The 11,627-nt window shown below is 37.0% G+C and overlaps 1 protein-coding gene across 2 annotated transcripts; it reads left to right on the top strand.

Moving 5' to 3' along the window:
* The first annotated feature begins 1,360 nt into the window (after positions 1-1,360).
* LOC105216869 (phenoloxidase-activating factor 2) lies at positions 1,361-4,660 on the top strand. Of its 2 annotated transcripts, none has more exons than XM_011191589.3 (3): positions 1,361-1,470; positions 3,347-3,661; positions 3,727-4,660. In XM_011191589.3, the coding sequence occupies exons 2-3, from the start codon at positions 3,355-3,357 to the stop codon at positions 4,566-4,568; spliced, it is 1,149 nt and encodes a 382-aa protein (XP_011189891.2). In that variant the 5' UTR covers positions 1,361-1,470; positions 3,347-3,354; the 3' UTR covers positions 4,569-4,660. The 2 variants fall into 2 exon arrangements, with proteins under 2 accessions (XP_011189891.2, XP_011189892.2); XM_011191590.3 differs by having other exon boundaries at positions 1,373-1,470; positions 3,350-3,661.
* The last annotated feature ends 6,967 nt before the right edge of the window (positions 4,661-11,627 follow it).

The following is an 11,627-nucleotide window of genomic DNA, read 5'->3' on the forward strand; positions in this document are numbered from 1 at the left end:
GGAAGCTACACTCAGATTTTTTTACAAAATGGAAAATGGGCGTGGCATCGCCCACTTATGGGTCAAAAACCATATCTCAGGAACTACTCGACCGATTTCAATGAAACTTGGTTTGCAATAGTTTCCTTACATCCCAATGATATGTTGTGAAAATAGGCTAAATCGCTTCACAACCTCGCCTACTTCCTATATATCAGAACTTTGAAGACAATCTGAATCGTTTACTTTACAATATATAAAGTAAGTACTAGTGAAGATATCGGTGTAGAACTTTGCACAAATAATATGTTAATAGTGTGGCAGCCCCATTCTAAAAATCGCCGAAATCGGACCATAGGTTTTTAAGGCCCCATATATCGAACACGAGGACCTCGGTGCTTCTAACCTAATATTATGGTTTCCAACTTTCAATGGAGTTTATACAATATAAATGACGAATATGTAGGTCAAATTGTTTATTATATAATATAAATAAAGTTAAATAAATAAATTGCGAGAGTATAAAATGTTCGGTTACACCCGAACTTAGCCCTTCCTTACTTGTTAGGATATATTGCATCTACATATAATGAAAACTTTCTCCTTAGATTCCCTTTTCTTCTTATATTTTCGAGATATGTGAACTGATATGACTCAGAAAGCTTTAATTTCGAAAGTAAAATTTTTATTGGGTTTAATAGACAGCTCTTTTTTTCTAAAACTTGTCGCGCAACAGCCTGGTATAAATCAAAAAGAGATAGGATAGCGTGTATTTAAACATTTTTAATTAAGTAACAAATTATACATTAAATAAAACCATATGTACACCATTTAACAACTCGAATTGGGAACAACTTTTATGGTGTAGCCGGTAAACTGAAGACTCATTCAAATTTTTTAATTACCATAAAATATTATTAGAAATAAGGAAAGTCTTTATTACCAACCTCTGGATTGGGCTTAGAATTCTCAGAATTTGCTGCCATAGAAGATTCCTCTACAACCACCATCAAATGGTATAACAAATTATTAATTTTGCGACAAAATATTTTATTAAAATAGACACTTTGTTATGCTTACGGTCAAGTCCACGTTGGATGTATTTTAATTGTCTTATCCTGAAATTCGGTGTATTTTCTGTTTATGCCACTTTGTACTCACATTATTAAGGGTTATTAGGTTTGCTGCTGCCAAAAGCGGTCTCTACCTGTCCTAAATTTGACAGCTTCATATCTGGCCAGCTTGACGGAAATAATTGAAGAGTTTACGCGAAAAATCTATAAGCTACTGCTTGTCTTATCGCACTACCCTCGTTAATAGTCTATATATTCGTGGGTATACATACTTCGTTCTTGATAAGCCTAATAATATAAATCACCACAAGTTTGCTCTTAAAAGCACAGTACTCTTGGTTGACCTTTCAGTAGCTTTCTGGAATTTGCAGTGATTTCGACTTTCATATTTGTAGTATCGTTTCAAGGTGTTGGTTAAGTAAGTTTGTTAAATTTGTTCTTTCTGTTATTTATGGCTGAAATATTAAATATAATTTTTTTTTTTCGGAAAATCCCTCACTCATTATTAAAAAAGTTCTTAAGCCATTTTAGGAACATAACTTTTGTTTTTAATATAAAAATGTATTATTATAAAAAGGAATATAAGTGAATATGGACAAGGTGTGACAAACTTCTACGATACTCAATTACTTGCTTTATCTCAGAGTAGGAATCTGTAACACATATCATAACTTAAGTCAACATAAACTGATTCGACTTAGATATCGTTGTAACGTACTATAAAGCCTTTTTAATTCTTAACTGCATACGAGCTACAAAGATAAGCCAAGGTCCAACAAGTAAAACCAATTTTATAAGTGTTTATAATTTTTATGATCGCAACAAAAGTAAGCGATGTGTTGGATGAGTCTTAATGCTTTCCGACAAGTGACGACCCTTAAGCTGTAAGGTAAATTTGTGAGAAATTATTTCCTTGTCTAAAACTCTAAACGCAACATGTGATCTATGGGTTTATTTTATTATAAAAGAGATTTGGAGCAGAAAACAAACAAAAATGTTAACGAACTATATCAAAATCTCAAAGAAAAATGCCAGAGTATGCCAACTCAACACTCAGTTGCAGTATGCGTTTAATCGGTATTTTGCTCAGAAGAAACAAAGCTGTGTTGGAACTAAAAGGCTATCCCACTAAATACTAACTTTAAATAACCTCCAGACCCATTCGCTTCGCTTCTTTATCCAGTCTGGAAAAAGTCACACGATAGAGAGTCACCTTGTTTGAAGCCTCGTTTGGTATCGAACGGCTCGGAATGGTCCTTCCTAATCATGACGGAGCTTTTGGTGTTGCTCAACGTCAGCTTACACAGCCGTCTTAGTTTTGCGGGGATACCAAATTCAGACATCGCGGCATAAAGGCAGCTCCTTTTCGTGCTGCCGAAAGCAGTGATAGTAATTATAAAATATACCAATATTTCAAGTCAAAATAAAAAGCAGTGTCCCTAATTACGTGTTGGATAATTACAGCTAAATTAGTCACCCCTGTTTGACATAAATAATATTGCCGTCCTTGATTGTTTTCGAGTTTATTGTTTCTTATCTTTTTTAAATTTCTTTGGAAATATAAAATTTATTGCGCTGATAACATGAATTCTGAAGAAATGAAAAAAAAATAATTTTTAGTGGTTTCTTGTATTTTATTTGTTTGTTTGTGTACAATGCTTTAAAAAGGAGCGTTTATTTGAGTGGTAAGCTGGTCGTAGTAGACTTTTTTGCATACATTTTTACCATAACCACCCATGTAAAGGATTTGACTGTGGCTACAGTATCGCAGGAGCCTCCTTTTGCTCTGAGCAGAACTTTGTGTACATTTTCTAATTATCCTGTACACTTTTGTCTAATATGCGTGCTCAGGACAATCATTCTGGGTCCCAATGCCTTAGGTATGATACAGTGTCAAGCAGACATCCATAAAATAATAAATTGTTGCCTTACTCACTTCGAGTTCACCGCTATGCGGTAGGAGAGGCCTATTTTTACAATCTTATCTTTTCTTACATCTTCACTAGCCAACCAGTTCCAGCTCTTTCTTGAAAAGTCTATTCGTGTAGTTGGGAATGACGGATGAGTTCTAAATTTAACAAAGCCAAAATTCCTGATTCGGAATTAAAAAAATGCGGACTTCTGTATTTTCATTATTTCCTTAATGTCCAACATCCAATATTATATAATATCAGTGGATAAAGGAAAATAATGGTAGACATTGAACAACATCGTCACCTTCACTTTAACGGCTGCCAAAATCGACTTGCTCTTTAATTATTTTTGTTATTTTTTATTTATTTTTCTCATCTTAGCAGTTCAAATGTTCGAGTCACAGAAGCTTGTTGCTCTATGCTTACTGTCTTTTCGCATACATACGATACTATGCCAGAATTCACAGAATTATGACCGTTTATTTAATTCCATCTTTCCAACGAGAGATACTAATGATCAAACTACAGAATATGCAAACAAAGTCTGTGGTTTGGGTAAGGAATGCGTTAAACGTATACTCTGCAACGATGGCAATATTATAAGAGATGGGAGAACTTTACTGGACATACGAATCGAATATGACGCACCCTGTAGTTACTTGGAACACTGCTGTCACATACGTCATGTGTTACCAGGTTTGGTTAATGTATATAATATGTATATTTTGAAATTTAAACACTTACCTTTGCATTGCATTTAGATATGCCAACATCCACAATGGGATCAAATTCGAGACAAAACAACGGTTGCGGTTATCGCAATAAGAATGGTGTAGTCTACGAAATTACCGGATCCCTTCATAATGAAGCGGAATTTGCTGAATTTCCTTGGATGGTGTTAATTTCTGGCAATGACGGTTCGTATATCTGTGGCGGCTCGTTGATCGCGTCAAATGTTGTGCTGACAACGGCGCATTGTAAGCTAGGCAATAGGCCGGACATGCTGTCGGTGCGTGCTGGCGAGTGGGATATAGAAAGCCTATTCGAGCCATATATACATCAAAACAGGATGGTTAAAGAGATCATACGTCATGAAAATTTCAATTCCCAATCATTACATAATGACATTGCGCTATTGATTCTAAGATCGCCATTCACCTTGGCACCGAATGTACAACCCATCTGCTTGCCGACAAGCAATATTGCTGTCGATACCAATAATTGTGTTAGCAGCGGTTGGGGTAATGATAAATTCGGTAGAAATGGCGTTTATCAGAATATTTTGAAGAAGATGGAGTTGTCCATTGTGCCGCACGCTACTTGTCAAGCTCAACTACGTAAAACCCGTTTGGGTCGCTTTTTCGAATTAGATCAGAGTTTGACATGTGCCGGTGGTGAAGCAGGCAAAGATATGTGCACAGGCGATGGTGGCTCACCGTTAGTGTGCGCCGACGAAAATGATCCCGAACGTTACTATCAAATTGGTATTGTCTCTTGGGGTATTGGTTGTCATACGGACAATGTGCCTGGCGTATATGCGAATGTATGGTATTTACGGCCTTGGATTAATGAGAAGCTCAGGGAGAGGGGATTCTATTTGTAATACATTACACCCATAAAATTATATATTAATGATTTATATTGCTTAATAGACAATTATTAACTAAATAAACAGTTCAATAAAAAAATTTTGTATACATTGAGTAAAACAGCAGTTTAGCCGTTTGGAAATAGGGCAATGAGTACGAAACTCCAGGAGAATTAATTTTCCGAATGAACCTACGTCTCATTGCATATTTGTAGTTCTCTTATTCTATTGGGTTCTGACAAGATATCTCCCTTAAGTCAACATTTTAAGTTCGGGCGTTCGTGTATACCTTACTCTTTAGAAAGTAACAACTGTAAAATCTGCTCATAGATAAAGAGAAAGGGATTTTATTGCACTCGCTCAATATGGTTAGAATATGGAATCCGCTTTCAAGGAAAATAAATCTCAGTGTACTTGAAAGTTGTGTGGAGTTATTAAGGCTGTTATAGAACCGATACATGGGAAATTACTTTTTATGTTGTCAACTCGTATGCCTTGTATGTCAAGTAAATAACTCAGCAAACACTTTTCTTTAACTATATGTAGAACGGATAAATATGTATAAGTTTCCACTACTAAGATTCTGATTTTCGAAAAAAATTAGCATAACATCTATGAGCATCCGAAACGTAAACAACAATAATTTTTTTCACTCGAATATGTCAAATTTTGTGCCTCAAGAGGTGAATGTTTTTACAGGGCAGGTTAGTTTAATATGAAGAAAACCTCAGCCGAAAGTTAAATGAACATACACTAGCGGAGCGAACATACCCTGGAAGGCGGAATAAATTTTAAGATGAGGCACTGGAAGCATTACTCGATGAATTTTGTTATAATGACAAATTTGAATATTCATGACGCCAAGGTAATGCTCTGTATTTGGTAGTATCAGAAGAGCGTGCTGTATTATGACCTTCTAAAACCGAGTGAAACCATTAATAGGAATGACTACCGAATAAACTTTATCAAATTAAAGTGACCGATTGTAGAAAAACGTCCGGAATTTGTGACTAGACATGTGGCAATAGTTTCTACCATGACAACGCTCGGCCTCATCTGGTCCATCCGACATCAGGGATTGCTAAGTACTTTCGCGTGGACTACTTTTTTGCATTGGTCATCGCAATTGCAATTTTAGTATGATTTAGATAAGATGGTTAATATGCTTTATATTTGTAGTGTTTTTTTAAAAGTGGGCGTGGCCCGCCCTCTAATACGATTTTTTTATATATCTCACAAACAACTGAAGCTATATAAACGAAACTTTCTGGGCACATTTCCCTTTGGTACTCCACCATACCATATATACGTATGTATATACCATAATAACCACGCCTAAGGTTATGTTGAAAACTACTAAAAGTGCGTTAACTCACTAAAGAATGTCAGAAACACTAACTTTAATGAAGAAATGTAAGAAGAGTGAGAGATCTTCCCTTAGATTTTTATAAAAAAAGGAAAATTGGCGTCGCCAATTATGGGTCTAAAACCATACTCAAGAACTACTGGACTGATTTCAATCAAATTTCGTACATAATATTTTCTTGACACCAAAACGTTACCATGGTGCGAAATTGGTTGACAGCCCCGCCTACTTCCCATATTACACAATTTTGGATTCCATCTCATTCGTCCGCTTTATAATGCATCTAGAAACCAATGAAGATAACAGAACAAACCCTTGCACAATACTGCATGTGGGTAGTAGTATCACTCATGGAAAAATTGTCGTCATGTACATTTTTAAGGCCTCAGATATCGAAAAGGAAGACCTAAGTGGTAATGGATATTTTTTTTACAAAAATGTGTGAAATCGGGTCATAACTTCCTCTAGCTCCCATATACGAGTATGTACCTAATATTATGGTATTCATTACACCGTATATATCAGTTAATAAGTGAGCTATCTTAGCAAACTGACAAAAGTCAGGCAATGATTGTGAACTAACCTATCGTAACTTGCATCAAAGCAACTCAGTTTTTGCTAAACGTCAAATTGTAAAGAGCGTAGCTCAACTTAATCAGCAATAAAGAGACCCGTGCGTGACTCTTTCTTATATACGAACACATGGGAATAAGTAACTCTAGTTAATTTTGTGAATCAAATTGTGTTTATGACTCAAACAGCGTATTTAAATATAATACATACAATCATACTACGTAAGTTATACTCAAATTTGTTTTGGTACTGCTTCGATCATCGCTTATTCAAGGCCCAAACCGCCGGTTCATATACGAACACATATGCACATACATATGTATATATTTTCTCTTGTTCGCATGCGTCAATGATCGGCATTGGGAATACCCCGAGAGCAATAATAGTTTGCCAAGTTTTTATGTACAAACATATGTATGTACCTTTGTGCAATTTCATTCGAATTTTCATACATATGTACATACATATATACAACCTGTTGCACTTCTACAGCCACATACTAGATGCTCTTATTATTTATTATATTTTGATTAGTTTGAAGCAATTGTGCCGCTTTAATTATTAATATCAATACCGCTCAGTACAGAAAATTTATTTTTGCAATAAAAATGGGTTTTTTTCTACTCAGTGCAGGAATTACATATTTTTGGAATTATGAAAATTTCAAGGAAACCATAAAAATATACAATTTTTTGGTAAATCCAATTTTATTGCTCACTCACTCAGAGTTTTCCACAGCGGCTAAAAAACGTCAGTCATATAACGGCAACCAAACCGTTTTCATATTCAAACTAAATCATCAAATATTCAACAGTTCCACTACTTCAATGATAACACCACATAGCTATCGATAGAACCACTTTTAAGAATCACACTTTATTCTTCTCATCGTAAAAGCTCTCCAGCTCAAGAGAATTATATAGAAGCAGGAGTAAAAAGTCCATAAATTTAACTGAGAGTGATCGGTCCAGCAGAAATAAGTTTCTTGTCCCAATACAGTCCAGATCAGATGCCACCATGCACCATAAATTCGAACGGTAAAGGTGGTACTTAAAACACGATTTTAAAGCTGAGCGAAAAATTATAAATAAATAGGGGACAGAATTTTATAGAAATATGTTTTAACAAGTAAGGAAAGCTAAGTTCGGGTGTAACCGAACATTTTATATTCTAGCAATTTATTGAAGAAATTTTATTAAGATAACACACAAATTTACCCATAAATTCGGCATAAAGTTTAATAGAATAACGAAAATAGTCATATATAGTATATGAGGGCTGAGGTAATTCCTGAACCGATTTCATTCATTTTCACCAGCAAGGTACACTATATAATATACGCTCAATTAATTTGGCTAAAACATCTCACATATTAACCAATACATATATGCGGAATAAAACCCACCGTATTTTTGAAAAACCTATAATTAGGTATATGGGAGATGTTAAGATCCGATTTTAATAATTTTTGGAACAGAGACACACTATTGGAAGAAAATAATTTCATCTGAATTACATTAAATTATCTGAGAGATTTACCCATATTTTCGGTTAAAATTTAACCTTAGGCCCTGAGTTCAACATGTTCGATATCCGGGGCATTGGAAAGTTATAGTCCGATTTCGCAATTTTTTCACAAGTGATGCCACAGATCATAAACAGTATTTGTGTAAAGTTTTATTTCGCTATCTTCATTGGTTCCTAATGTATATATTATAAAGTGAAGGAATCAGATGGAATTCAGAAGTGAGTTATAAAGAAAGTAGTCGTGGTTGTGAACCGATTTCGCTCATTTTTTAAAAGTGTTGTCAGGGTGTCAAGAAAATATTATATACCGATTTTCATTGAAATCTGTCAAGTAGTTCCTGAGATATGGTTTTTGACCCATAAGTGGGTGATGCCACGCCCATTTTTCATTTTGTAAAAAAAAGTCTGAGTGAAACATCCTTCTACTATTTTTTCTGTAAATTTTAGTGAATCTTACGTTTTTCGTTAGTGAGTTCACCCACTTTTAGTAATTTTCAACCTAACCTTTGTATGGGAGGTGGGCGTGGTTATTATCCGATTTCCATCTGTCCGTGGACAGAACATAGGATCGCATTAGGGAGGGGCACATTTGGATGTAATTTTTTTGGGAAAGTGGGTTTTTTGTATATATATAGCAAACCAATGAAGTTATATAATCCAAACATTCTGCAGTCGTTTCTTTTAGCCGTTTCCTTATACAGTCCAAAAATTAAGGAAATCGGATAATAACCACGCCCACCTTCCATACAAGGGTTAGGTTGAAAATGACTAAAAGTGGGTTAACTCCCTAACGAGAAACGTCCGAAACACCAAGTTTTACATAAGAAATGGCAGAAGGAAGCTGCACTGAGATTTTTTTACTAAATGGAAAATGGGCGTGACGTCGCCCACTTATGGGTCAAAAACCATATCTCAAGAACTACTCGACCTATTTCAATTCGGTATATAACACTTTCTTGACACCCTGATGACACGGGTGGAATATGGGCGAAATCGGTTCACAACTACCCATATTTCTCATATAACTCAATTTTGAATTCCATCTGATTTGTTTACTTTATAAAATATACATTAAGAACCAATGAAGACAGCGGAATAAAACTTTACACAAATACTGTATTTGAGCTGTGACATCACTTTTGGAAAAATTGTCAAAATCGTACCATGACTTTTCAAGGCCCCTGAAATCTCTCAGATATTTTAATGTAATTCATTTCGTCTGAATTTTTTTCTTATTACAGTTTGTCTATGTACCAAAAGAGGTTAAAATCGGGTCATAACTTCCCCTAGATCCCATATACCTAATTATCTTCTTCTTGACTGGCGTAGACACCGCTTACGCGGTTATAGCCGAGTCCAAATCAGCGCGCCACGTATTCCTCCTTCTGGCAGTTTGGCGCCAATTGGTTATACCAAACGAAGCCAGGTCCCTCTTCACCTGGTTCTTCCATCGGAGTGGAGGTCTCCCTCTTTCTCGGCTTCCAACAGCGGGTACTGCATCGAATACTTTCAGAGCTGGAGCACTTTCAGCCATTCGAACAACATGACCTAGCCAGCGTAGCCGCTGTTTTTTTATTCGCTCGATTATGTCTATGTCGTCGAATAACACATACAGCTCATCGTTCCATCGTCTGCGGTATTCGCCGTTGCCAATGTTTAAGGGACCTTAAATCTTCCGCAAAACCTTTCTCTCGAAAACACCTAGCGCCGTCTCATCGGATGTTGACATCGTTCACGCTTCTGCACCGTAAAGTAGGACGGGAATGATGAGACACTTGTAGAGTTTGGTTTTTGTTCGTCGAGAGAGGACTTTACTTTTCAATGGCCTACTTAGTCCATAGTAGCACTTGTTGGCAAGAGTGATTCTGCGTTAGATTTACAGGCTGACATTGTTATTGCTGTTAATGCTGGTTCCCAGGTAGACGAAACTATCTACAACCTCAAAGTTATGACTGTCAACAGTGACGTGGGAGCCAAGACGCGAATGCGCTGACTGTTTGTTTGATGACAGGAGATATTTCGTCTTGTCCTTATTCTCCTCCAGACCCATTCGCTTCGCTTCCTTATCCAGTCTGGAAAAAGCAGAACTAACGGCGCGGGTGTTGTTTCCAATGATATCGATATCATCGGCGTACGCCAGTAGCTGTACACTCTTATAGAAGATTGTACCTTCTCTATTTAGCTCTGCAGCTCGTATTATTTTCTCCAGCATCAGGTTAAAGAAATCACACGAGAGTGAGTCACCTTGTCTGAAACCTCGTCTGGTATCGAACGGCTCGGAGAGGTCCTTCCAGATCCTGACGGATCTTTTGGTGTTGCTCAACGTCAGCTTACACAGCCAAAATTTGGCGCATGAAAATTTTCGAGCATTACCCCTGTCGGCCAGCTTGTCATGCTCTTCATACTCACGCATTTCGGCCTCTTTCTTTTTTTGTCTGCAAATGCGTCTCGCTTCCCTCTTCAGCTCTCGGTATCTTTCCCATCCCGCTCGTGTTGCGGTCGATCGCAACATTGCGAGGTAGGCAGTCTGTTTTCTCTCCACTGCGAGACGACAATCCTCATCATACCAGCTGTTTTTTTGACTTTTCCGAAAACCAATGGTTTCGGTTGCAGCTGTAAGGAGTTTGATATGCCGTCCCACAGCTCCCTTATACCGAGATGCTGATGAGTGCTCTCAGAGAGCAGGAGTGCAAGTCGAGTAGAAAATCGTTTGGCTATGGGTTGTGATTGCAGCTTCTCGATGTCGAACCTTCCTTGTGTTTGATGACGTGTGCGCTTTTCTACACAGAGGCGGGTGCGTATCTTAGCTGCTACAAGATAGTGGTCCGAGTCGATGTTGGGACCACGAAGTGTACGCACATCAAAACACTGGAGACATGTCGTCCATCTATCACAACATGATCGATCTGGTTGCGAGTGATTCGATCCGGGGACAGCCAAGTAGCTTGATGGATTTTCTTATGCTGGAATCTAGTACTACAGACGACCATATTTCGGGCCCCGGCGAAGTCGATCAGCCTCAAACCGTTTGGTGATGTTTCGTCATGGAGGCTGAATTTTCCGACTGTTGTGCCAAAGACACCTTTTTTACCCACCCTAGCGTTGAAATCGCCAAGCACGATTTTGACATCGTGGCGGGGGCAGCGCTCATAGGTACGTTCCAGGCGCTCATAGAAGGTATCTTTGATCACTAATAATACCTAATACCCTAATTATAGGTAATATAAAATTAAGTGGGCGTATAGTCTTCGATATATTGTATCTTGGTGGTGAAAATGAGTGAAATCGATTAAGGAATTACCTCAGACCCCATATACTATTTATGATAATTTTCGTTATTCTATTGAACTTTATGCCGAATATATGTGTCGAATTGTGTTATCTTCATAAAATTACATCAATAAATTGCAAGAGTATAAAATGTTCGGTTACACCCGAACTTAGCCTTTCCTTACTTGTTTCTTTGTAAGTTACTCTTCATATGCTCTGTTTTAAATATCGGTCTATTTTGAACAAATGCTGTGAAAATGAAAAATATACCTTTCATAATTAGGTTTATAAAAGGGGGTGTTTTAATGAACATGTCAAAAAATTTATTTATACTAGAG

Source organism: Zeugodacus cucurbitae, chromosome 3 (assembly GCF_028554725.1).
Source record: "Zeugodacus cucurbitae isolate PBARC_wt_2022May chromosome 3, idZeuCucr1.2, whole genome shotgun sequence".
Taxonomy (NCBI): Eukaryota; Metazoa; Arthropoda; class Insecta; order Diptera; family Tephritidae; genus Zeugodacus; species Zeugodacus cucurbitae.